At 39.2% G+C, this 25,864-nt stretch overlaps 4 protein-coding genes across 4 annotated transcripts; 2 read left to right on the top strand and 2 right to left on the bottom strand.

Annotated features, from left to right (window-relative positions):
- The first annotated feature begins 1,390 nt into the window (after nucleotides 1–1,390).
- On the top strand, nucleotides 1,391–7,704 carry LOC127369671 (delta-type opioid receptor-like). The gene is made up of 4 exons (XM_051411239.1): nucleotides 1,391–1,554; nucleotides 1,919–2,171; nucleotides 4,641–4,993; nucleotides 5,286–7,704. Exons 2-4 carry the CDS (start codon nucleotides 1,927–1,929, stop codon nucleotides 5,813–5,815), a joined length of 1,128 nt encoding a protein of 375 aa, XP_051267199.1. The 5' UTR covers nucleotides 1,391–1,554; nucleotides 1,919–1,926; the 3' UTR covers nucleotides 5,816–7,704.
- Nucleotides 7,705–8,905: 1,201 nt separating this feature from the next.
- Nucleotides 8,906–11,813, top strand: chmp5b (charged multivesicular body protein 5b). Its single transcript, XM_051411002.1, has 8 exons — nucleotides 8,906–9,076; nucleotides 9,607–9,711; nucleotides 10,213–10,259; nucleotides 10,378–10,471; nucleotides 10,567–10,638; nucleotides 11,030–11,138; nucleotides 11,241–11,353; nucleotides 11,441–11,813. The coding sequence occupies exons 1-8, from the start codon at nucleotides 9,008–9,010 to the stop codon at nucleotides 11,489–11,491; spliced, it is 660 nt and encodes a 219-aa protein (XP_051266962.1). The 5' UTR covers nucleotides 8,906–9,007; the 3' UTR covers nucleotides 11,492–11,813.
- On the bottom strand, nucleotides 11,814–16,262 carry fastkd3 (FAST kinase domains 3). Its single transcript, XM_051411000.1, has 7 exons — nucleotides 16,171–16,262; nucleotides 14,131–15,617; nucleotides 13,887–13,972; nucleotides 12,919–13,093; nucleotides 12,760–12,829; nucleotides 12,510–12,624; nucleotides 11,814–12,056 (listed from the first exon to the last, which is right to left on the bottom strand). Exons 2-7 carry the CDS (start codon nucleotides 15,593–15,595, stop codon nucleotides 11,958–11,960), a joined length of 2,010 nt encoding a protein of 669 aa, XP_051266960.1. The 5' UTR covers nucleotides 15,596–15,617; nucleotides 16,171–16,262; the 3' UTR covers nucleotides 11,814–11,957.
- A 1,541-nt stretch (nucleotides 16,263–17,803) lies between these two features.
- On the bottom strand, nucleotides 17,804–20,863 carry myl12.1 (myosin, light chain 12, genome duplicate 1). The gene is made up of 4 exons (XM_051411004.1): nucleotides 20,741–20,863; nucleotides 18,979–19,178; nucleotides 18,677–18,838; nucleotides 17,804–18,386 (listed from the first exon to the last, which is right to left on the bottom strand). The coding sequence occupies exons 2-4, from the start codon at nucleotides 19,160–19,162 to the stop codon at nucleotides 18,214–18,216; spliced, it is 519 nt and encodes a 172-aa protein (XP_051266964.1). The 5' UTR covers nucleotides 19,163–19,178; nucleotides 20,741–20,863; the 3' UTR covers nucleotides 17,804–18,213.
- Nucleotides 20,864–25,864: the final 5,001 nt, after the last annotated feature.

The raw sequence follows: 25,864 nt of genomic DNA, 5'->3' as shown, positions 1-25,864 counted from the left end.
ATTTGTACTAATTATTAGCTTGTGACTTTGACTTGCACTATGAAAGGAGTTCAAGTTTGATTGATTTATGGATGATGATGTCAAAAAAGCACAATAATGGGAATAAAAAAAGACTTTGGGGGGATTTAAGAGAGAGGGTAGAGCAGTGTATAAGGCACTGTCAACACCAGTGACATATATAATATATAAAATCCATTATATTCAACCATGTTTGCAGTTGGAATCTGATAAGCCCTGAGCAGAAATATGCTTTATTCTCTGTGGTGTACTGTGTGTTTTTTGGGCTATAAAGGGACTGCAAACACAACGTGGATTTAGCAGGAGACAGATGCTCTTCACACATTTGTGCAATCCTGCCATCTAACATACTTCACTGCCTATCATAATACTTATAGCTCACTAACAGCCTGTGGTGCCACTATTGCCGGAGAAAGAGAGCTGTTTCTTGGCACCCGCAATGCAGAGCAAAGAGGAGTAAGCTCAGTACATCAGACTGGGGTAGCTTCAGAGTTTAAAGCAATATTGTATAATAGATACATAAAGATATTTTTCTACTCTTATTAGAATATAAAAAACAAATGAATGTGCTGCTCCTCAGATTTTGAGAACACACAACAACATACAGTTAACTGTAAAAACAAGGGGTGAATAAGCTACATTTTGAGAACTGAGGCTAAAGTGTATCAACTTTAACTTTTAAAATAATTTAAAAGGTGAAATGATGGGTCATCCTTGCTTGCTGGTTGGCTGGTTTGCATCCTGCCTGCACTGGACTGTGCTCATATATCACCTCCCTGCCTTGTCCCTCTGCACTATGTCCACTAAAGCAGAAATGCCCCGAAATGTGCAGTGCTGTGTCCAGTGAAAGCGGTTATGACCCCATCACCCAAGGCTGAATACTACCAGATTAATGTCTCCTGCATTCTCCTCCCCTCTGTCTCACTCCCACCTCCCCTTTGTCTACTTTAACACAAAGAGAAAATGCAAAAATTACCTTTTTTGTTTTTTAATTTGCATATAGAGAACCTAAATCTGGCTATATTTTCTTTATTTGTACATCCCCACATAACAAATACATTATATCAATGCCTTTTTTTACTGTGTTAACCCCTATTACATGTTCCAATACGCAAATCATTGATGTCTTGGTTAATGATGCTCAACATTTTTTACTCCACTGTGACATGTGATTGTAGGAAGCTGTGTGCCTGCAGGTCATTGTCATCGCTCTGTCATCTCATATTTTGGGTGAAGGTTGGCTATTCTGTGTGTGCATGTCTCTCTCTCTCTCTCTCTCTGTGTGTGTGTGTGTGTGTGTGTGTGTGTGTGTGTGTGTGTGGTGGGTCTAGCCTGACTGCGCGCCACCTCTCCATCAGTGCGTGTGCACGAGTGTCCGCAAAGCCGCTGCTGCTCCTCTCCAGGCGCGCAGAACCATCCCCAAACTTTGACGAGCTGTAACCTTCACCAAGGCAACAAAAACAACCTGAATTATAACAGGAAGAACAGATTTTGGGCTATTTCACAGGTTGCGTCTCCTAATTCGGGTTGATCAAGGTGAGTAAACCTCCGAGCTTGAAATTACAGTGATGTGTTTACAGTACGCATTTTTTATTTTTTTTTCCACTGAAAGGCTGAAGCTCCTGTGTTTTTATTTCCCACTGTGTTTTGCATCTACAAGTGGCTCCGGAACCGACGTGAAGTTTGTGAGGCTGTCATGGTTTTTGCACAAACGTGATAATGTAACGTTATTTTTTAATTTCTCTTAGGATTTAACTGTTTTCTTTCGTGCGTTTTTCGGGCTCAGCGTTACCTTATTTGTCCATCCACATCACTGATTGCAACACATGCATTTTTATTTTATTTTTTTATGCTTTAAAGTCTTATTTTGAAGGGTTTTGTTTTTCAACCTTACAAACAGGTGTGAACATGGAAAGCACTCCGGTTGAAATTTTCAAAGAAGACAATAAGTGCCTGTCCACGCTGCTGGAAGACTGTGCAGTGAATTCTTCATCCTGGGTGTCCGGATACTCAGACAGCCGCAATGTGACCCACGATGATAGCTGGGAGCAGGAGGGCATGTCTCCCATCATCCCCATCATCACTGCAGTCTACTCTGTGGTGTTTGTGGTGGGCTTGTTGGGCAACTGCCTCGTCATGTATGTGATCATCAGGTAAGGTCATGTTTCTCTTATATATTACTATTAAAAATCCATGCAATCATTATCCTATGCAAGAAATACACTGTAAGCTTATGTAGAAATATAATTTTATTGTGATTTTTAAAGCAGCAGTTTTAACTTAAAGCATTATCAAGTTAGAGGGATATAATCTCGGTTTGCACATGCAATGAATTATGCAATATGTTTTTAGAAATACATAAAACAACAAAGGTCCAGGCTGAGGAATGTGTTTCTCCATTGTCTCTGTAAATGTCATTACTTGTGTGGTGGAGAAGACACTGGCACCAACCCTTAGGGCTTTCACAGTGACCTCCAGGCCATCTGGTCTGTGTCATATCTCCTCAATGCCTGCACTGAAAGAAGGCATATTGCCCTAAAGCACACTCACACAGTTCACCCAAAGAAGTAGCTTGTAATGTGCGTGTAACTGGCTGGGACCACATTTAAATATATATGAGTTATATAGCTCACAAGTCACAGGAGACAAAACTGAAGTTGCATTTTGATAGAGAACGGGTTCATATCAATGCTGTTGCTTCAATATTCAATATTAAATGCATGGCAATATAGAGTTGATTCTGCTTCCTTCAATGGTCGAGAAGTGCCTGAAACCTTTAAAGTGGCCAATTTTATGAATCTAATAACCCTATAGACTGCCACCATATAATAACAATATTCTGTAAATCTCTCCCAGTCTGGTGGGCATGATATTAATCAGAGTTGAAACCAGTGGTGCTTTATCAAGCTGATAGCCTGCTTGCACCTCATTGGGCCGTTATTTATGGTGTGCGAGAGCAACAAATCTCCTCTGATGTAATGTGAAATGCAGCAGTGCCATCCAGAAGGCTTCGGTCCATAGACAACAATTACCTCAAATCAGATTGATTGCGTTGGCTGTCAGTAGAAGCCAATTTTATCACTTCACTTCCAAAAGATACTGTACGTTTTACCGTTTAGTTGCATCCATTCAAGTGAAATAAAAAAGAGGTTTTGTGTTGATTCAGAGCAAACAAATTTCTGAAATTACCCTCATCCAAAACACTTAAAGTCAACATAGACCACACATTAGACGTTGAGCTATCTGCTATAGACTACCTGACATGGCAGTGCAACCCTCAGGCTTTAAATGGGTTGTACTGTTAAAGCCACTCTAATCAATAGTTTTGTATTAACAATAGATCAAGTGACTACATGTAATGTGAAAGGTGGCACTGGTAGTTAAATACTCACACATAAAGATCACCCAACTCTACAGTTTTTAGCGTCTTTCAGCTTTTTGTTTTGGTTTCTGATTTGTTAGCAAGGTAGAAAAGTTAGCATTTAACAGCTAAAGAGTCAGATATTTCCCTCAGGAGTTGGTGGACAGTGAAACTCAGATAGAAAGGAGAAAGGAGAGTGAATGTTGGAATTTCATTTGGCAGAAACTCCAAATGAATGCTAATGTTGTTTGTCAAAAGATGTGTGCAAAAATGTTCAATATGAAGCTACAGCTAGCAGGTTTTGTACGGATTAAAGAAACAAGATGTGTTTATTAGTGAGCTTTAGATGTGCAGGTATCATATTGTTACCTTTAGACAGCCGTTTCCGCCTGTTTCCTGTCTTTATGCTAAGCTAAGCTAATCGGCTGGTAGCAGTTGCTTCATATTTGACTTTCAGATGGAAAGTGGTATCAATCGTCTCATCTAACTCTTGGCAAGAAAGCAAATTAGTATATATCACAAAATGTTTAATTATTGCTTGAAGGCTTTCAGCCTCTAAAATAATCTGTTGTCATCAGCATATATGACTTTATTGAAGGATTTATTCAATGGAAAGAGAAAGAATTTAGATTTGATTTTGAGTAATAAATTATCTTTTTGGCCACAATTAGACATCAGTCACAAACACAAATGCAGTTTTAATGACAATAGACAATAAACAAGCACATACTGTCTGCTGCTTGCAGTGGAAGAAACACGTGTGACTTTGAAACTTTGCTGTTATAATGAACATGTGTTTATTGTTAATATTAAATCACCATTAATCAGAATAGGCAATTCTGAATCTTATTTTAATCTCAATGCTTCAGTGCTTCATTACATCCTCTAGGCATTACCACTGGTAAAAATTAACACTTTAAATTACATTTTAAATTAAACTTTGCAAAAGTAATCATATACTGCTTTAATGCTATTATAATTTGATGAGTTGAAAACAAGTTGATTATACATGGCCTGCAATCAGCAGCGTATTATACATAACAATGAAGTGTGAGTCAGAAAAATTACATTACAGATTCAAGGAAGCATTCTGGACTAATGGACAATGTTTAATTCATAATGAGCCAAGAAGGAAGGTCTTCTAAAGAGTCAGTCAAGACAGTATATGACAGCCATGTCCAGTGTGGATGGAGGGTTAGCTCTGGTTGCCTTTATCCACCTCCCTAATACAGGACAAACTTGTGTTCTGCATGTTTAACAGGTACACAAAGATGAAGACAGCCACCAACATTTACATTTTCAACCTAGCCCTCGCTGACGCCCTTGTTACCACCACAATGCCCTTCCAGAGCACAGACTACCTGTTGAACACCTGGCCCTTCGGTGAGGTGGTGTGCAAAGTCTTCATCTCCATCGACTACTACAACATGTTCACCAGCATCTTTACTCTCACCATGATGAGCGTGGATCGCTATGTGGCCGTGTGCCACCCGGTGAAAGCCCTGGACTTCCGCACTCCGATCAAAGCCAAGATGATCAATGTGTGCATCTGGATTCTGTCGTCAGCCGCGGGGATACCTGCTTTTGTTCTGGGTGGCACCCAGACGAAGAGCGGTGAGGAAGTGCTTTTCACCTTCCATGTGCAGGAAATATTCAAAATAAGAGCATTAATGTATTCTATCAAGTCCATCAGTGCAGAGTTTTCTATTAGCCACACATCATGCATCATCCCTCCTGAATATAGATGATTATTTTAGAGCAAAATATTCCCATTTGAGCTGCTCCTTAACTGCTTGCTAAATTGGTAGCAGAAAGACAGAGTGGAATTGTATTTATCATAAAGCCACAGGTGCACTTCATTCCTTAATTCACATCCTCTCCTTCCTTCTCTCCTTTGCTCCTGCAGACATAACTGAGTGTGCCTTACAGTTCCCAGAGCCGTACGTGTACTGGGACACACTGATGAAGATATGTGTGTTTGTCTTTGCCTTCGTCGTGCCTGTGCTCATCATCACCGTGTGCTACTCCCTCATGGTCCTGAGGCTGAAGAGTGTCCGAATGTTGTCCGGCTCACGGGAAAAGGACCGCAACCTGCGCCGGATCACGCGGCTGGTGGTGGTCGTGGTGGCCGTGTTTGTGGTCTGCTGGACGCCCATTCACATTTTCATCCTGGTCAAGGCGCTCGTCAGTGTCCCCGAAACCACCGCCATCATGGCCGCCTACTTCTTCTGTGTGGCTCTGGGCTACACAAACAGTAGCCTCAACCCTGTCCTCTATGCCTTTCTGGATGAGAACTTCAAACGCTGCTTCAAAGACTTCTGCCTCTCGGCCAAACTGAAGGGGGACAAGGTGTCAGGGAGCAAGAAGAACCCCAGCACTGTGCGGGAGGCCGCTGTTCCCCTGGAGAACCCAGATGGGACTAGTAAACCCACATGACTAGCAGTGGAACTGTCTTCAATTTCTCACATTGGAAAGGAAGACTCGCATGACCTGGGCCTAACCCACGTCACATCAACAATGTAGACTAGTTTTGAGAAGTTGACTCGATTTATTTTCATTGTCACCTGGGGGTTCAACCAGTGCCAACACTGATATGATTTCATTTCAGAGATCAAAGAAAAGTTACGCATTATAAATTGTATTTCATATTTTCCATAGATCCACATAATCAAAAAACACCAAGCTGAAGTTATTGTCATGCGGAGGGCATGACAATAACTTCAGCTTCCACTTTGCTGTGACTTTTTCTCACTCTGATTCATTTTTATTCCTCTTGGCAGTTGAACAAAATTTGGTTAAAGCTGTAAAAAAGATCAAATGTGGCGGCATCTATTTTCTAACCATCTTCTGTCCTTATATATAATATATATAATTAAGAAAGGACTGCTCATTGAGTATATATAGATTACCATGATATAATGCCAACATTTCTCAGGAAAATGGTAGATTATTTAATGGAAAAATTAGAAAGAGACTGATCTGTAACATTATTGGCTCCTGTTGAGTTTCATACAGTATACTTGTTACATCAATGTTTTTAATGCTAGTTTAATTGCATTTTGTTTACGCCTTTCTCAGATTTTATGTATTCCTGACATTTCCTCAAATCATTTTTCTATTGCCAAATGTGCCTTTAACAGTCCAGGATAGCACATGTTTGCAGCAGCAGAAAACGATTTAAGTAATGACAACTGAATGGGGTCCAACCGCACTTCATGCATAAAGTTTTCTTCATGCAGTTAACACGCAGCTAGGTGGTAGTTGCATGAATCACTGACAGCCGATATGTGCCGAAATCCTTTTCACCTGTGGGAAGAGTTTGGAGTGTGCTGATTGACCACAATGTGAGAGAACTGACTCAACTGACTTTGAAGTGGTTGGGAGGTAAACAAAAAGTTGCATCAAAAGCAAGTTTATGGCTGATTAAAGTTAAATCCTGGACTTGAATGTGCATTTAATATTTGACAGAGGGCTCTCTATCAGCTTTGACTCTGGAGTTGTGTCCAGTTGGATAAGTTGTTCAATTTATGGTATATAACTCCATCACATGTGCTGTTTATGGCTTTTACCATGATAAGCATCGTCCTATGGAAATACTCGTGCTAATATTGTAGAGAAATGTTCTATCAGCGCAATCTGAAAACATGAATATCTGTTTAAACAAAGTTGTTCACATTGTTAAACACAATTTATTCTGCCGACTGTACAGTATTATAGTATGTATGTATACATTATTTTGTAAAGATAAGAAAAAGGGTTGCACAGACGTCATGGGAATAGTATTTGTAGCATGTCAACAATCATTGCTATAATTGTATAATGCAACATCGGCAGCCTATATGCTTCATGGACTGTGCTGTTATTTTGAATGTATTACAAATAGACTGTATTAAATAAACATATCCATGGTAAATAAATTCATTTGTCTCATTAGAGGAGAACTTCAGCTAATATTTAAGTCATTCAGTAATAAACGTAAACCATTTGAAATCATGTCCCTAAACCAGAGCTTTGTGGGTTTTGGGGGAACTTTATTTTAAGTGTTGATAAATCTCTAATCACATCATTATACTGGCATAAAATATTTATAGCACATTCTGTTCCTTGACAAAAAATAAATAAATAAGAGACATGATTCTAAGAAACTACACTGTGACCAAAACATCTTTGTTTGTTTTGTTGTTGTTTTTTTTTCAATCTCTGTGCTTACTGTTTAAATCTGCTGCTGCTGTATATTGGCTTTGTCTGCTGGCAATTGAACCGCAGATGTATTGATCAAAACATCCTGTGTGTGAAGTGCTTAATATTAAAGCGAGTTTGACAAATCCATGTAGATTCTCTTCTCTCAAGCTCATCTTTAGTTTTTATGTCATTTTTCTGCACAGGTTTGAGTTTTAGTGGGAGGGCGAGAGTCTTCTGCAGGTGTAGATTTTGTGCTTTATTGTAAGCCAGCAGCTCCCTCCAGAGGAAGTAAAATGTAATTACTATGACATATGTGTTCTGATTTAAAAATAAAATAGTTCAATGCACATAAGTTGACATAAGCAGATGGTTCACTGCAGCCATCCACATTAATGCTTAAATTATTGGCTCATAATTGATTATCTAATCAAGAGAAAATTATTATAGTTTTTCAATAAAACCTTTACTGGTCATAGTTTCATTAGCAAACTGTTTGCTTTTCTTCATCTCATATCCAAACAAATTAAAATACTTAAATATAGATAAAGTAGTAACCATAAAGCATTTAGTTTGAAAACGAATCAGTACTTTTAATCCATATAATAAAAAAATACAACCTTCCTCTTTTTCTTTACTCGACGTTGCCTGAGATGTTTCTTTTTGTCATTTTGTTTTAATGTGCTGCCTTTTGTAAAGCACTCTGCCACACGTTTTTTTTTTTTTTTTTTTTTTTAAAGGTGCACTACAAATAAATTAATATTTTCTTTTAAGGTAACTCCATGTAAAATGAAATGAAATAAACCCAACTATATCAGAAGCACGCTGTCATGGCTGTGGGGAGGCACGCTCATGTTGTGGCTTTAATGTGAACAGATTCAACCCCTGTCCAGATGTGTTTACACAGAAAACCAAACAAAAGAGTAAATTTCTGGTAGTAAAACATTAATGAAACTGAGAAAAAGAAGAATATGAAGGACTGGATTATATGAGAATGGAGAAAGCAGCTTATACCCTGCAAGGAGAGAGAGAAGAGAACTCTATGGTAAAGGACATAAATAAAACATATAAATTAAGGTAGACATGCCACTGACCCCACCCTTTGTTATATTGTGTTACTGTTTATTTAACCGGGTTAAACGTTAAGAAGCCCCTTTCTGTTTAAAAAAAAATATATAAAAATAAATATATATATATATATATATATGTATGCATTATATATATATATATTCCAAAAGATACAAACACAATAAACTAAAAATAAATAAGAAACAACAACAACAACACTTCGGAGGGGCGCGGCTGAGCGAGCACTGATCACCTGACTCCTCTGACGTCACGGAACAGCCTTCTCTTCCGGGTTTGTCTCCGCTCCGCTCGGAGGTTTTGGACGGTGGCTGCGAGCTATCAGCCTTCTTTGCGTGGATAAAAAACCTTTATTTCGCCGACATGAACCGCATATTCGGCAGCGGGAAGCCCAAAGCTCCTCCGCCGAACCTCTCCGACTGCATAGGAAACGTGAGTTTAATCGTGGAGTAACTTTTTGAGCGTTGTCTTTTATTAAAACCCAGTAAACAAAGATGGAGCCTCCTTTTTCTCGGTTAGCTGTAAACTGAAAGAAGGCCAGTGTTTGCCATGTTGTCACAACAACAGAGAGGATTATATTTAATATAATTTGTGGTATTATTAACAGCAGTGTATTGATAGCATCTATCGATAAGTAAGGTATTTAACTTGAACAGTGGGTTTTTGTCTGTTCAGATCATGAATCAGCATTATGTCATTTCGAGGTATTTAAACCATTTAACTGTCACACACCAGAAACCATGTCAGTCTCTAAGTGAACTTCAACCAGTTATACAGGTTATTTGTCTCAGCAGAGCTATTATTAGCTCCCAGACAGCTGATTTCACTCAATTAATCTACTGTATATGTGTATTTTAAAGGGAAAACCGTCTATGCAATTAATCAGCTCATGACAATTGGCTGTATTTATTTTAAACAACCCCTTGTAAACATCATCCTTTATGTGTTTTGTTCTCTTTAAGGTTGATTCTCGGTCAGAGTCCATTGACAAGAAGATCGCCAGACTAGATGCAGAGCTTGTGAAGTACAAGGATCAGATGAAGAAGATGAGAGATGGACCCTCAAAGGTGGGATTTATTGTCCAGTGCCGCTCTAACACACACACACACACTATAAAGGAATAGGTTGTTTTCATGAAGTCCTTTAGGGTGCTACAAGCCAGGACCAAAACTCAACTCACATACAAGTATAAAGTGAGCGTTTACATATGTTTCATCTTATATTTTAGTTTTTATTATAACACACACACACACACACACACACACACACACACACACACAGAGAAAGGCAGAGCCAAATACACGAGTGTGTGTAAGTGGAGAACTGGTTATTAAAAAGAAAACTGTAAGAAGCACATTTGTGATATCTCGTCCAAAACTTTTATGCTGTAAAATACGTTTTATGTAACTAACTTTAACAAAATGCAGTTTAATATTGTCAAAATTCTTATTTAAATCAGGAATATCTGATCAAAGTTGGTACCAAAAACGTAGTATTGCTTAATGTTCTGCCTTACTCATCATATACTTGGTTTTATTTGTTTTAAATGTATTTTAAATCTTTTTTAGAACATGGTCAAGCAAAAGGCTATGAGAGTCCTGAAGCAAAAGAGAATGTAAGTCATTTTATTTTTCAAAGCCAATTATATTATTAAAACTAACCTTTTATAAGCTTCAAATGTTTTCCTCATCGATCACAGTTATCCTCTACGTCAACTGTATTTCATCATCCAGGTACGAGGGCCAGAGAGATAACCTCATGCAGCAGTCGTTCAACATGGAACAAGCAAACTACACAATCCAGAGCCTTAAAGACACTAAAACCACAGTAAGAGAGCAAACAGATGGGATTGGTTCTCCACCCAAAAAGATACATCTGGAAGAAAATGTGTCTTTCTGTTAACATTTGCTCTTTCTTTTTAGGTTGATGCCATGAAAACTGGCCTCAAAGAAATGAAGAAGGCATATAAGAACGTGAAAATTGATAAGATTGAGGTAACTGACTACAGATTTACTTCAGTAGGAGGGCCACAGACCCTGTAATTAAAATAATTGATATCAGCAGATAAGATGGTGTCACAGTGGATACATTTGTAAATATCTATAGATAATGCATCCTTATTCTCCTAATATGGCAGTCACACATAAAAAAAACATCATGGGCTCTTGTATAGAAGTGTTGAGGGTTATCTAACGTGACAGAAGTTAATAAAGTTACTGTAGCAGATCAAAAAATAATGTTTTAGTTGTGAGTTTGGGAGAATGTGTTGGACTTGCATTAACTTTTTGTAGGGCATTCACTACAATAGACGTGTTTGTGATTCTCTTACAGATTAGATGGATGAGATATAAACATTTTAACTCTTTTATTTTCTTTAATATTCAGGATATTCAAGATCAGCTGGAGGACATGATGGAGGATGCCAACGATATCCAGGAGGCACTGGGCAGAAGCTACGGCACCCCGGAAATTGATGACGATGACTTGGAAGCGGGTCAGTAAAATATCTCAAAGCCAGGATTTTTCCAGTGTTACAAAGTTTATATAGAATTTAGCCAAAGACCATCATTACCATTCATTTGCTATGCATCCACAGAGCTGGATGCTCTGGGAGACGAGCTCCTGATGGATGACGACAGCTCCTACCTGGATGAGGCTTCAACAGCTCCTTCCATCCCGGAGGGTCTGCCTGGAGACAAATCCAACAGGGTACTTCAGTTTCTGGAATCTTAACGATGAGTTCTCCCATTAGTTCAGAGGTTTCTTTTATCCACATTTCTCTTTTTGTGTTTTCAGGACGGTGTTCTGGTGGATGAGTTTGGCCTTCCTCAGATTCCAGCTACATAAAAGGAGCGATGAGACGACCAACGCTGTTTTTACATGTATCATAGCCTTTTTTCTATTTATCCAACTGACACTCCCAGGCTTAGACGGTTAGTGAAAATCAAAGCATCTTCTGTCCAAAGAATGGTTGATAATGATTTGCTTAAAATCAGACGTCTTTGATTAAAGGTTTTATTATTCTATAAGTGAGCTAATGTCATATATATCTGAGGTGATTGTTGGAATCGGGATTCTCTTAACTTTGTACAGTTTCTGCAGCGTTGAGTTGCTAAGAACTAAATAAATTATATTTTTCAAATGATGAAATAAAAAATTGAAAAAAGGATTTGTACAAAAGTCACTTTATTTTGAAATTAAACACATGAAAGTGCAGAATCAATAACATTCATCTGGTAATGACTGTTTTAAGAAAAATAAATATCTTAGGCTCAACATTCAAGATTCATCCATCCCATTCACAACATTATCATCACCAGTTCAGCCTGTAAGTGTGAGGGAAGAGTTTCTGGTGCAGATACTCCACTACCTCGGACTTGGTTTGCAGTTTTTCGAATTCATAGTAAGGAATCTGAAAGAAAAAACATAATTCAGTCACTTCATACAAACTAATAAAGAAAAGAATTTGACATAAAAAAAAACAGTGTAAAAACAGTCATAAGGTCCTTGTATTTTTTATGTACCTTTTTAGCAGCACATAATACACAGATCTAACAACCAGTCAAACATAAAGCCCTCTGGAAGTAAAATACTTTGTTGTCCAAAATAAATGTGACTGAACTTTTTGTGTCCCTGTAGATCCACAGTGATCTGTAAATAACAGTAGACTGACTGAATGCAGATAAACAGACACATTGTCATCTGTTTGGTAATGGTTCATTCAATGTGAACATTTTCAGAATATACTTCATTACAACAAAAGAAAGGGAACAATTTGGAGGTGGTATTAATAGGTACTTAAGTAATGGTTTTACTGGTCTGTCTGTGGCCTGTGAAAGCATAAAAGTGAAGGTGAGGGTCTAACCTGAACAACTTCATATCCCAGGAGCCTCAGATGTCGCTGCTTGATGGCCTCTTTTCCAAGCAGCTGCCTCTTTATTGTAGTGAACCTCGTCTGTCCGTCAATGCAGACAGCCATCCTGCGACACACACCGAACAACATGTTTACACCTGTTGTTAAATCACTCTGCCTGACCGTCCAGCTCTCAAAGATTAACTTAACGTTTAAAATTCTAAATGTAGTAACCTTGTATAACATATATAAAATCATTTACCTTTTGTACACATCTTTATTATGACTGGCAGGTAGCATGAATCCATCTTCATCAAGTTTTAGCTCCACATCTACAGGAACAAAAAACAAACATCAAGCCCATTGTAGGTGGACTATAGGAGACGTGAAGGAGAAAACCAGCTGCTGACGCGTGTGTTACCGAGTGTGTAGCAGTACGGCGTCAGAACTTTGGATCCAAAGAATGAACGACCCCCGAGCAAATGCGCCAGTCCAGCTTGCACAGAGTTGTACAGCTGTACATCCACGGGCGTCTCCAGAGAGCGTCCTGACATGAGGAACGTCCTGACGTGGTGCTCCGGAAGGAGCCTGGGACCCTGAGGAGGAAACGGGAGTAAAAGGAACACAAGTACATTCACACTTTGCATCAAACTAAATACACCTGACAACATGGAAGGAAAAAGCAAAGACTTTTCCAATGCACAATGGTTTCTACAGGTTTCAACAGGTTCAATTTAAGACCAATTTCACATCCATACTGGCAAAAAAATATTAAGTATATGAAGGATAATCTGTATTGTTTCATTGTGTAGCTGTTACAGCATGATCAATACTAATCTTCCCCCAAAAAATACATTTAAAAGGAAGGTTGAAAAATGCAATGTCTTACAAGTAGCACAATATTTCCAGGTGATTATACACTAATGAAAACATACCTATGCAAATGTAGGTGTATATATAATGTTAAGAAGAATGTCTTAATCTTTTTTGGCTATGTCTACAGTATATCTCACTGGGATCAAATGGGACAAATTTAAAACCATTGCAAAACCGCATGCAACTTGCATTAGCAGCCCTAATTTTTAGTTGTAAGTATATTTTTCTGATTTCTCACAGATGTTTCTGACCAAAACATCAACGTATTTCCAGGAAAGCTACAGTGGAATCAGGATGTAAAAGATCTGTTTTGGTCCCAGAATGAAAGCACAAGCGCATACGTACCAAACCATGTTAAGTAAGACACAATATTATTACAGATACCTGGAATGCATTGAACCTCACAAACAAGTAAGAGGGTGTGTATTCACGTTGGTGACTGTGCATTATTCCTTTGTCTTTCTGTTGGGCTGGCCTAATCTCTCACCGTTGACACAGTTTTACATATTTTACCTTATAGTAAGGACACTCCAACTGCAAAGTCATGTGGAGCTGGGTCAGCTGTGCCTGGACGAACCAGTCTATCCCTGTGCCATGATCTGGAACACAGTTAATATTATATATACAGCCCAATATCACAAATCAAAAAATTAAAGAAATTCAATATATGAAACAATATTAACATCAGACAATTATTTTTAATCATGCATTTGTGGAAAGGTTGCACATATTGCAGGTGTCTGACAGGATGTTTTACCTTGCAGTTGCTGGAGGAAGTAACTGCTGAAAACCTTGGACACAAAGTTGACAGGGTACCTCTTCACCAGGGTGCAGGAGTGGAGCAGGTTGAGCAGCGTTCGAGGCTGAAACTGGGAAAAGCGTGATTGCAGGATGCTTTCAACTTTCCTGAATACCTCGCCGGCATTGGGAGGAAGGTAGCCGAGCTTTCCAAGAGCCATGATGTGCCTGGCCACCTGGCTGGTGTTGTAGTCACTTGCTCGGTACACGAAGCTCTCTGCAATGGCATCAAACACAGTCGGGGACAGGATGTTCCTCCGGCCAAAGAACTGAATCACCTTGGTTACCGTCTCTGGGTCGGAGGTGAAGGCCATTGTGGGAACATACCTCTCCAGCGCCTCCACAAACTTATGATCGCTGTGACCAAAGTGCATAAGGGCCCCAAGCACAGTAGTGAGCTCCTCATCAAGGAAGTGAGGTACATGCTGTACAGCCTGCTTACACAGACTGATCACAAGAGGCATGGTCTTTGTCTCAGGCAGGGTCATGAGAGCACCGAGCAGCCCGCTGACGGCAGCGGGGTCCATGTGGGGGGTAAGTTTGATAGTGTGGGTGTGTATGGCCTTTAGCAGATTCCAGTATTTTTTATATTTAACCACACCTGTTTGCATAAATCTATAAACAGCAGTGAGATCTGCTAAGCTCCACTGGGCATTCTTCTGTTTCTCGATTTGCTTTATCACCTGCACCAGCATCAAACTGTTGGGACCCTCAATAGCCATCATCGCATGGCCCAGGGTGCACAGCTGCCCTAACGTCATCTTCCCTCTGTCTAACCTCTCCTGGCTTTCAGACACCAGCCGCACCATCAGAATGCTCCACGGATCCAAGAAGAGGCGAGTGCAGGCGAGGAGAGCTGATACCAGCCCGGCATCCGTCAGCCGCCTCGAGTCCTGCTCCAGCTGGAAGCACAGAGCTTTGATGGTGTCGTTCTCCAGCACTCTGGGGTCCTTCAGAGATTTATCCCCTTGCTCCAGGTCGGCCACGCGGTGAAGCCCTGCTGCAGCCATGGTGTCGGACATGATCTCCGCCGAGCACAGCAGTGTCAAGACCTGCTGGGAAGAGGAGCAGTTATTTAGGAGCTTCTGGAAACTCTCCTCCTCTGCAGCTGTGGGCGGGTGCAGCTGGGTCAGACGGAACTCGGGCCCTGAATCTCTGTGGAGTCCGACAGAGCTGCTGGCGATGAAGGACGGCTCCCTGATGATGGTGGTCAGGTTCCTCCTCCCGCAGTCCTGCTGGGGCTTCTTGCAACCCTGCGTCTGGATGCAGCCGCCAGCTGAGGTGCACGAACAGACTCCACATGAGGGCTCACCTACACTGCTGGTTCTCAGGAGCCTGGTGGAGCAGACGGGTCCAACAGGAGGGTAACGTTGAATGCGGAACTGCCTGAGCAGCGGATACCTCTGGATCAGCTTCAGAGCCATGAAAAGTACTCCTCAGACCCAGCTAAAACAATGAAGAAAAAAAACTTTAAAAACAAGAAAAGTTTTTGGTTGTGATCCATCAAAAGTGTAATACCTTCATAACCTTATACCTGTATTTGTTTAGTAGGCTCACACTGGGTTTCTATGTGTATTTGCTATATGAATGTCATATAACAGCAGTTTAATGCCCTCAGAGGACTGGATGATGTTATCTCTCTCTCTCTCTCTCTTACCCCAAAGCTAACAACTGTACCAACAACATGAACTGTGTTGACCTCTCTATTCAATCACAAAAACAAACAAGAAAAAAAAAAAAACCCACACCACGAAACTAAAATCAAAGAACAAAGTCAGCAACAGACAGTCTTCCTCACTCAGCCTCCTCCTCGTCACTCTCCTGTTAACTAACCAACCTTGAGTTGGCTGTCGGCTACCGCTCGTAGCTTAGCTTAGCTTCGGGACCAGCCTGGAAGAGCTCGTATTAACGTGTTTCTTTTTAAAAAAGCTGATATTTTGTGTGTGAGTGATGAAAGTAAAGAGCAAATAGACAGGATGAAGAGCAGTGTAAGTCGTACCTGGACGTCCCGTTAACGGCAGAAGGGTCACAGGACGGCTGACGGGAGCGTTGCTGTCATAACGTGGTTCCATAAGGACTGTGAGGCGTTCGGGGAACCTCGTAAATCGGTACTTTGGTTAGTTGGTGTGAGAGTTGTCAAAAGTGTTTCATGCGATTTGAAGTAAAATAATAAAATGATGATAACTTAGCCTGGATAATATATTTTTTTTTATGTTAAGTCAAATGTACGAGGTAGAAACGAACCTATAAGATAGAGAGTCAATATTTTGATATAAAAAGTAGAAATAATGAAATAAAAATACATTCTTTAGAGATAAAAAGTCTAAATTATGAGTTAAAACACATAGATGTGAGAAATTATGACATAAAACATTATAAAGATATAAAAAGTCAAATATATTCAGATAAAGAGATCATCTTTTTTTTAAGTTTGAAATTATGAGATAAAAAAATATGACTTTTAATCTCAAATTATATTTTTCCACAGGGATATTTTTATTATCAAGGCTGAGTTTTAATCTGTTTTATTTATTTTTTTTATTTTACTAGCGGGAAATGGGCTTCCATAGATTCAAATTGACCATGTAACAGAAATACTGTAGAAAAATCAAGTAAAGTAATACTTCCACAGCGACTGAAGAAAACTTTAACCAATACTAGACAGGGAGTTGTTGTTTGATTAACACTGGCTGTAAAAAAACACTCCTTTATGAAGCCTTATCTAATCTTTAACTTGACTTTTGACCTTTGAGGGACTTTCCGACGCCATGTGAAGGCAGCACTGCGCAGTTTGAGACGCTCATTCAGACATTGACAGTGTCAGACACCAGAGGGCGATATGACCCATAAATATAACTCCAAATGAATATGGGCCTATTGGTTTTGTTTACATTTGATCAGTTTTAGTTATTTGTACACCTGAATCAATGATTCATATCAATAAAGCTCCAGCTCCATCCTCAAAACACCTGCGATGGGCCTGTTTAATAAGTTGATCCCATTGTGTATGTAAAATCTAATTAACTAGTAACTATAGCAGCTTAATTTCACTACATTTAGTGAAGTAAAGCGTACAATATTTCTCTAATATCTAGTGGAGGGTAAGTATAAAGTAGCATATTTGAGTTTATACTTAATTAAAACACAAGCACCTCATAAGTGTACTTAAATACTTAAGTAAATGTACTTAATTTCCCCCACTGCTCCTCAATAAAACCCACTTTTGGCATTCATCCGTTTAAATTGTGAACTCATGTGCTGCGGCTAAATCAATCGTGACCTGATGCAGTCACAGGATGGGATTACTTTATCATGCTTGTCTGATAACACAAGTGTTTTCCCTGTGTTTGGTAAAGATTTTCATTACATAAAGCCATCCCTCTGTCAGAAACACACGATTGCATGCAGGTGATCACTGTATTTGGGCAGCATCCCCTTGTTTGTATTCATATTACCTCACCTGCCCCTTCTCCAGAGAGAATTCAGCCGGTGCTAGTCACCACACGCTGAATGAATTTGTTGAGGAGGGAGAGAAGACTTGTTGAGACTTGACAAGCACATGAGGAGGGGAGAGTGGTGCATAAGCGTTTTAGTTGAGCCTCAAGGAAAAATAACGACAGAATAGTTCAACACTTATTTCAGTTGTCATTTATGGAAGGGAAAAACAGTCAGCAAAGTACAACTTGATAGAGGGCTTTTATTTAAAAAGTTTATATTATAAAATGTAAAAATTCAGCTAAACCCGATCACATGGATTGCAAAGACTTATCCCTTAGAGCTTCCAAGGTGCTGCCACTTCACATCTTAACATGACAGAAAAAAATAATATTTCACAACCTATTTTTTCTCCTCATTTGAGATGTGTACATTTGGCAATACTGGAAGTTCACAACAAACAAAAAAAAAAAACAGTGGATAGTTATTGCTTTGGTTTGTTTAAAATGGGGGTTTATACTGGAGAAGTTGAGACATGCAGCACGGTGATCTAGCTGACAGAAGAGGCGAAGAGGGTGGAGGAAGGAGTTTACGCCGGCACGGCTCTTTAATCGTCCTTATCCTTGGCACCGTGCTTTAGGATGCGTGTGAACTCCACATAGTTGAAGTTGCTTTTCTTGTCAATGGGAGCCTCCCTGAAGAGCTCGTCCACCTCCTCATCTGTAAACCGGTCACCCATTGTTGTGAGCAGCTCTCTGAGGTAATCTTCCTGGATGAAACCTGAGGGGGGAAACCAGTCAAATCAGTTAAGGCTCAGACAGCCTGAATAAACACCACGGTCATCTCCTGAAGAATTTACTCCTAATGGCAAAGATACAATTACTATTTTAAGTCAGGCAACTTTATTTGTACCATTGTACATTAACACCTTTCAAAACAGTTACAATTCAAAGTGCTACATATTAAAAAAAAAAGTGAGGAAAGACTACAAACAGCCAAATAAAATAAATTAAAATATTATTTTAAAAATGTACTTTCTTTTCCGATGTGACTGAGAAACTATAATTTACCTGTGCCCTCCTCATCGAAGCAAGCAAATGCGTTTCTGATCACATCCTCGGGGTCTGTGCCATTGAGCTTCTCCCCAAACATGGTGAGGAACATGGTGAAGTTAATGGGTCCGGGAGCCTCCATCATCATGGCCTCCAGGTACTCATCAGTTGGATTTTTCCCTATATAAAAAAGACCGATAAGGTGCACTTAAAAAAAACCCTGAGTGGTTTTGTGCAGTTAAGTTCAGAACAGTTTACAGCCTCTTACCGACATGTTGGTGCAGCTCAACCTGAAATAAAAAAACTCTCTCCCTACTCACCCAGTGAGGCGAGCATGTCGTGAAGATCCTCTTTGTCCACAAACCCGTCCCGGTTCTGGTCAATCATGTTGAAGGCCTCCTTGAACTCCTGAATCTGAGACTGGTCAAACATGGCGAAGACATTGGAGGTGGCGCGCTGGGGGCGCTTCTTTGTGGTCTTTCCCTTAGCCCTTTTGCTCGACATTTTGACTGTTTTATACCTGTGAAAATAAATTAAAAGGTTAGATTATACATTCATTATGACAGCCAGGAGCTTACTCCTTAAAGACAACGTTTCCATATCTTACTACAGTTCAGCAGGAGTGGGTTACTGAAAGCTCACACACTTCTTGACTTAACTTCTTTAGCTACAGTGACATAAATCAACAATAGTAGAGAGAGTACACTAGAAAATGATCAAGTATAGGCTTGACAAACCCATGAATCACTCAATCTGATCAAAAGGTAAAAGGGATCATGCTGCTGTTACTCAAAATAAGATTTGGTCATTCATGCCCACAACTCGGTGGCAGGGTATTTTAATTCTCTGGCAGTGATTCCCCTGTGTGGTGTCCTTCACTGAGCTATAAATGGAAATGTTCCTCATCTTTCTAGGTTGATCAGCTCACTGGCTGCACTTAAGGGCAGGAAAATTACTGATGTGAGGACAGATGCCCTTATCAGGCAATGTCTTGAATGTAGACTGAAACCGTCCTACGCTCACATCTTTATGTTGATGGATGCTTATGTTTGAAAACGGACCGACGTGGACGTCAAGTATTATCTGGATAGATATGTCAGTCAATATGGTGACATGGTGAGATATTAACTACGACACTGGGAATCATAAAAAGGCTCCATGAATGCTCGGTGATATAAAATAAATTTGAATTATCTGAGTTAATGCAAATAACTACAGTTTAATCTGATTATTTAAAAGGCACATTTTAACTGCTTCTTTGTTCAAATTCAACAGGAAATAACTATAATGTGTGCTAGCAAACTTTAATGTATTAACTGAGCATCAATACTGTTGGGGGCAATCATTGGGTATCGATTTACTGATTGATAAACTGATCGATTCATCAATAAGGATGACACAGCTACATAGCTGGGGCGCTTGTCATCCTTAAGCTCCATTAGTGATCAGTGTTTTCGAGTCAGCAACTTAAAAATAAATGTCTGTAAAGATTTAAAACACTATAAAAAGGTTTAAACAAACAGTCATATTATTGATTTTTATTTAATCATCAATTAATAAACCTCATCGTGACGTCTGCTTGTGTTGCGCACTTCGCAAACTACACAAGATTAATGCACATTAACGAGTTATTATTAATTAGTTAAAAATAAAAGCTGTTATTATAACTCTTGGACATTAATATAAATATTAAATCTTTAACTTTACACAGTGTTAATGTTAATTAATGGTCTGCGGCCTAGCTTCAGACACACTCAACAACCAGAGTGCGTACAGCTGTGGGTGTTAACCAACCTGCAAACACACACCCACACCTCAGATTATCGATTTATTCAAACTAACAACGAGCTCCACCGGTGCAGAATCAATATATCCGCTTATTGGAAACCGATTCGGGGTCGATACGGTTAGCTGCCGAGCCGTTAGCCGCGCAGCTAACAGTTAGCCGCGTTCACAAACAACCGAACATTAAAATAAATATCACAATAAAACTATTATTCCGATACACGCCAGCTCTGTTGCCATTGTGGTATCTTGGCAGCAGTGTATTTATGATGTAGAGTTGAAGAACACCGAGCTTACCTGACAACAACAACCCGATTCTGGTCAGCTAGCCCGGTTCTGCTCTTCTCTCAACCACCGCCCTTCACTTCCTGATCATACCGTTGGGTTCCGTACAGAACGTTCAGAGCAAACCAACTGAGGGAAATAGGGGGGGTCGGGAAGTATGAAATCATTATTTCGCGCTTGTGAAAACAATTAATGCGTTAAGTCGGTCTGAATGCTACAATGTAAGGGACGCTTTATCAAACTGTATTCGTAAACTGATTGTGTTTTATAAGTAGTAGTAATAAAATGTATAATTTACCTTCACACCCCCCCCCCCGGTGGAGTAAATGTAACTTCCACAAACGCTCCCTTGCCTGCGTTGACATTCCTGGATATGCCCTTATAAGGGAAGAAAGAATACGACGTCCTTTGCAATGTGCAATTTAAAGTAAAGTTTAAATGAAGGCCGTGGGAAAAATGAGCGTTACCACCAATAAAGCAGACATGTAGGGGAACTTATATGTACTATCAAATATATATGTTTATTTTTTTTGTTTGTTTGTTTTGTGGTTTTTGATAAATGATGACAATCAGGTGCAAATAATAGTTCACTCCAATGTTCCCAATTGAGCTGGGGTCATTTTGATGCCATTGTTGTTTGTAAAAATGCTTTTAAGCTGCCTTCTTAGACAGGTTTCTCTTTAAAAAGGAGATTTCAGCCTCAAAGACACTTTGTCCTGGTTAAATTAAGCGAAAGAAAAGACACATGAAAGGAATTTCATACACTAAAACCAAAACAATAAAGGGAAAAATGTTGATGGGATGGATAATTATAGATACTAGGTCAGACAACAGTTGGTACCCTGGTCGTTGCTGTAGGCTTACTGCTGCGGGGCTTCAAAAACAATGTGGAACTGTTGACTCACAGGTTAAAACAAGCCACATCTGTCTTTTTGTCCAGTTGTCATATCACTTTCAAAGTGCATAACAAAAATGGTTGAACATGTGCCAAGAGTTACTTATAGTTATGCTATACGTTGTAACCAAACAAGCCACCAGTCTAGAGCTCTATAGCCCTATAACTAGTGTTAATGATGGTTACAAAAGGAGTTAAATTATCGATAATGATCTGGTCTTTCAAAGGAGAGGACACAAACTAAACAATGTTTATTATTATGATATTATGATATGAATTCTGATATATTTATTATTAGTAAAGGACAAAGAAACACAGTAGATTTAACTCTGGGAACTTGGCACATTACGCCACCTTGTGTTGAGATTTAACTTTAACAACAAGCAAAATGTAATATGAGTGACTCACCATAGCAAGGCTGGAAAAGATCAAACTGTGTGATAAACCATAGTAGTTTAAACTTTCACCGAAAACCACACCAGTTTACATAATATAAGTAGACTTAAGCATTTAATGTCTGGGTTTAATAAAGCTAACTTTTCAAATGGACACAAGCAATTTCTTTCTCTGCTAATTTAAACTTTACCAGTTGATCTCTTTGTATTTATCTGTTTATTATATATTGTAGTGTCACCTTAAACCACTAGAGGGTGCTAGCTTCATAGAAAACCTTCATTGTACTCAGAGATATTATTATAGACTGTTTATTGAGGTCATTAGCAGTATGTTTCCACGCCTGTGTGTGAGTTCCTTTAATTTGTTCATATCTAGAAGTGTTAACTTTTATTCAATAGCTGCATTACATGGGAGCAATGCAAAGCAGCACATAAAAATAGACCTAATAGATCCCATGAGACGTCCATACAGTTGGAATTTCCTGGACAGCTGAGCTCAGTAACAAGCTGCGGATATGATTGTTTACAACCGTCTTCACTTAGAAATGGACAAAATGTTTGAAACATCTTTCACTATAATGCATCCGTGGCCTCAAAATGACCAGAGAGTTGAATCAACACCTCTCTGACAGCGTCAACAAAACTGAACGTGGGTTTACAGTTGCAGGGTGATTGTATTGGACAGCGATACACAAATGTATTCATTGAAATAAACCCAGTACTGAGTATAGTGTATAGGTTTTACTATTTCAGTTATAAGATGATAAAATTCAATGCTGACAAGAACTATTGTTAAAATAGATCTATGTGGCATGTGATGCTCTTTAAATACCAGAGGGTACAATGGGATGAAGTCATAGGTGATTGTGTTATCCTGTCCTGGGAAGATATGTGTTTTTTTCAGTGGAAGGTTTCAAGGAAAGGACTCTTCTATGTGAGCTGTGAGTGGCAGCTGTTTGGTAATTGGGACTTAAAGTGAGATTAGAGTGAAGTACAGGATGTTTGTAATGAAAGCCACAGAGAGACGGTCAGTCTAGGGCTGCGCGATATGGTAAAAACATCATAATGTGGTTATTTCGACAGATATTGCGATTGATTTTTGCATTGCAAATGTAATTTTCACCTCAAAAAAAATATTAAAATCACGATGATGTGAAATTTCTGCGGAGCTGTACGAAACAAATCCTAAATCTGGAGAACAAAATTTGCAAGCTAGGGCATTTCTGCAGCATTACAGTAATTTATTTAAATGACATTTAATTTTGTCACATATTTTATGCTTATCTGTGATTTGCATATTGCACATGGCCATATTGTAAATTTGATAATATTTCAATTAATTGTGCATCCCTTTAGTCATATTCACTAATCCTGGATGTTATTTTACCTTTAGGTGCCTGACAGGGTACTAATACATAGACTTTATAATATAAATATATATATTTTACATAATGTCCTGATAAGATCACACAATACAACAGGCTCAGTGGACAAAGTCACACTTTAACTTGCTTTGTTAAGTTTTTATTAACATAGGATAATAATAATAGATGTTTTAGGGAAATACAAACTTGTAGAGATTAACACTAGAAGATCATGTATATACGTTAATATGAAGCCATTTGCTTAGCTTAGCATAGCAACTGAAAACAGTTGGTTTGACTCTGTTCAAAAGTAACAAATTCAGTCTAGCAATGCTATTAAAGCTCCTTATTAACATTTTATATCTTGTTTGTTTAATCCGTACATAAAAGTGATGTGTACGTTGTGGTTTTACTGGGAGTTTAACTCCAGGGAGTATCTGCACACAGCCACGAAATGCAGTGTGAGCTGTTGTTTGTATAACTTAAACAAACAAGATGTAACATGTTAATAGTGAATTTTATGCTGAAAAAAATCTAGACTTCTGCACCTCCTCTTGGCCCTGTTATCAGGCTTCAGACAACCTAGCCAGTGGCAGGAGACGCTGGCCAATCACAGATCATTTGAGAAAGAGAGGGCATTCCTATTGGCTGTTCTACAAATGCAGATGCTCGTGCATTTCCCTTCAGATGTTGAAAGCCCGATTCAGTGGTGGAAAATTCAGCAGTACCTCCTTTGCCTACATCAGCGTATAGTACAAAACATGTCCCGGCTCCACAGGGAGCTTCGGGCTCATTACGTTTAATGCCATGGCGCTCGTATGGATGGGTGGCAAAGAGGCATGATGACAAACAGTTGGGAATCACTTTTGAGGGGAACAGGGACGTGTTTATGTGTGTGTGTGTGTGTGTGTGTGTGTGTGTGTGTGTGTGTGTGTGTGTGTGTGTGTGTGGTGTACTAGCCATGCAGCTTTCACTGGCACAAAGCTGAGAATGTCTCTTAGAAGTTTTGACTTTCTTAGAAGTCAGTGTGACGAGGAATCAGATCCTCTTCTGTTTCTTGCTCCTCACCACCAAAGCAGAGTGTTGCTGAGGCAGTCAAAAAGGAAGTCTGGACCATCCACTAATCCTAACCCTGCTGTTGCCTCTGACTCTGAGGCCTGGCATGCTGGGGTATCTTTGAGAAGCAGATCCTAATTACCACCTGTAAATTCGTATTTACCGTATAAACATGAAGATTGGTATCAACATTCTCGTCTAATTTCTTGCAAGAAATCAAATCAAATCAAATTCCCAAATCATTAAACTATTTCTTTGAGTACAAATACAATCCAAATGGACTCGAATTACAGCATTTAAGACTTGAGAGTCAACCGGACACTCCAGCAACTGATTGTAAGAAGCTGTTTGGTTCAAGTCAGTCATGTTGGCAAATGATTTAGTGGCATATAATAAATGTAAAATATATCCCATATTCATTAGACAGCATTCAGTGTTGTGACCCTGCTTAATGTCTTGTATTGTTCTCCTCAGCGTTGATCTCTTTTAATGGGTTTACACTTGAGATCGCTGCCATAACTTTTTAGGTATGTTGCCATGCTGACCGTTGTGTCATGAGGGACAGTGGTGGGTGAGGGCCAAAAAGGGCATACGTTCAAAGGCCTCAAAGGTCTTCATTGACATATGTTTGACATGGAAACTCACCAGGTGTTTGTGTTGCAGTCAATTTCCAGAACAATGTCCAAACTTCTGTGGCAGCCAAATTAAATCTACCTGCCAAATGACCTTTAACAAACTGTATTTAATTAGAAAAGTATTTTCTTTTCATGATAACTTTTGGAAACCCGTGTTTATGAGTCATACAGACAAACTTAAGTGGGAATTAAGAACCTGCCACTGGATTCTGAGTTCTTGATTTATTATATGTTTTCTCTTTTAGTAGCTGTTTATGACCTAGGGGGACGAGGGGGGACATTTGTGTACTTCCACAAATGAGAGTGAGACCAAAGGAGAGAGTGACAAAGACACATTTACTGGCATTTGTTGAATGTGAAGCAAGTAACAATAGCTTAGCTAAAGTTAGCAACGGCCACAGCTGAGACTGTGATGAAAAGTCAAGATAAATAAAAGCTGATGGAGGTTAACCAGCGATGGCATATACTGTCGGCAAAAGGCCAGCACGACCTTCTTGTTTGTAACGGACTTAAAAAATTAAATAAAATATGAGATTGTAAAATGAAGCTTGTCACGTGGGAATTCTGGGAATCACTGAGCCTCAGGCAAAAGTTGGACTGTGACATTGATTGTAGTATTGAAGTATGTACACTTTGTTACATGAATAACTGATCAACTTTACTTCTGTAGAGTAACAAAATAGCAAACAAACAAGCAAAAGTATCAACAAAAACACATACTTACATACATTCCCTCAAAAATACAATTCATACAAGGGGCTTACATTTCATAAATGTAAAACATGTATAAG

The sequence above is a fragment of the Dicentrarchus labrax genome, unplaced genomic scaffold (genome assembly GCF_905237075.1).
Source record: "Dicentrarchus labrax unplaced genomic scaffold, dlabrax2021, whole genome shotgun sequence".
Classification (NCBI taxonomy): Eukaryota; Metazoa; Chordata; class Actinopteri; family Moronidae; genus Dicentrarchus; species Dicentrarchus labrax.
The sequence above is the reverse complement of the archived record's forward strand: the minus strand, read 5'-3'. Positions and strand labels throughout refer to the sequence as shown.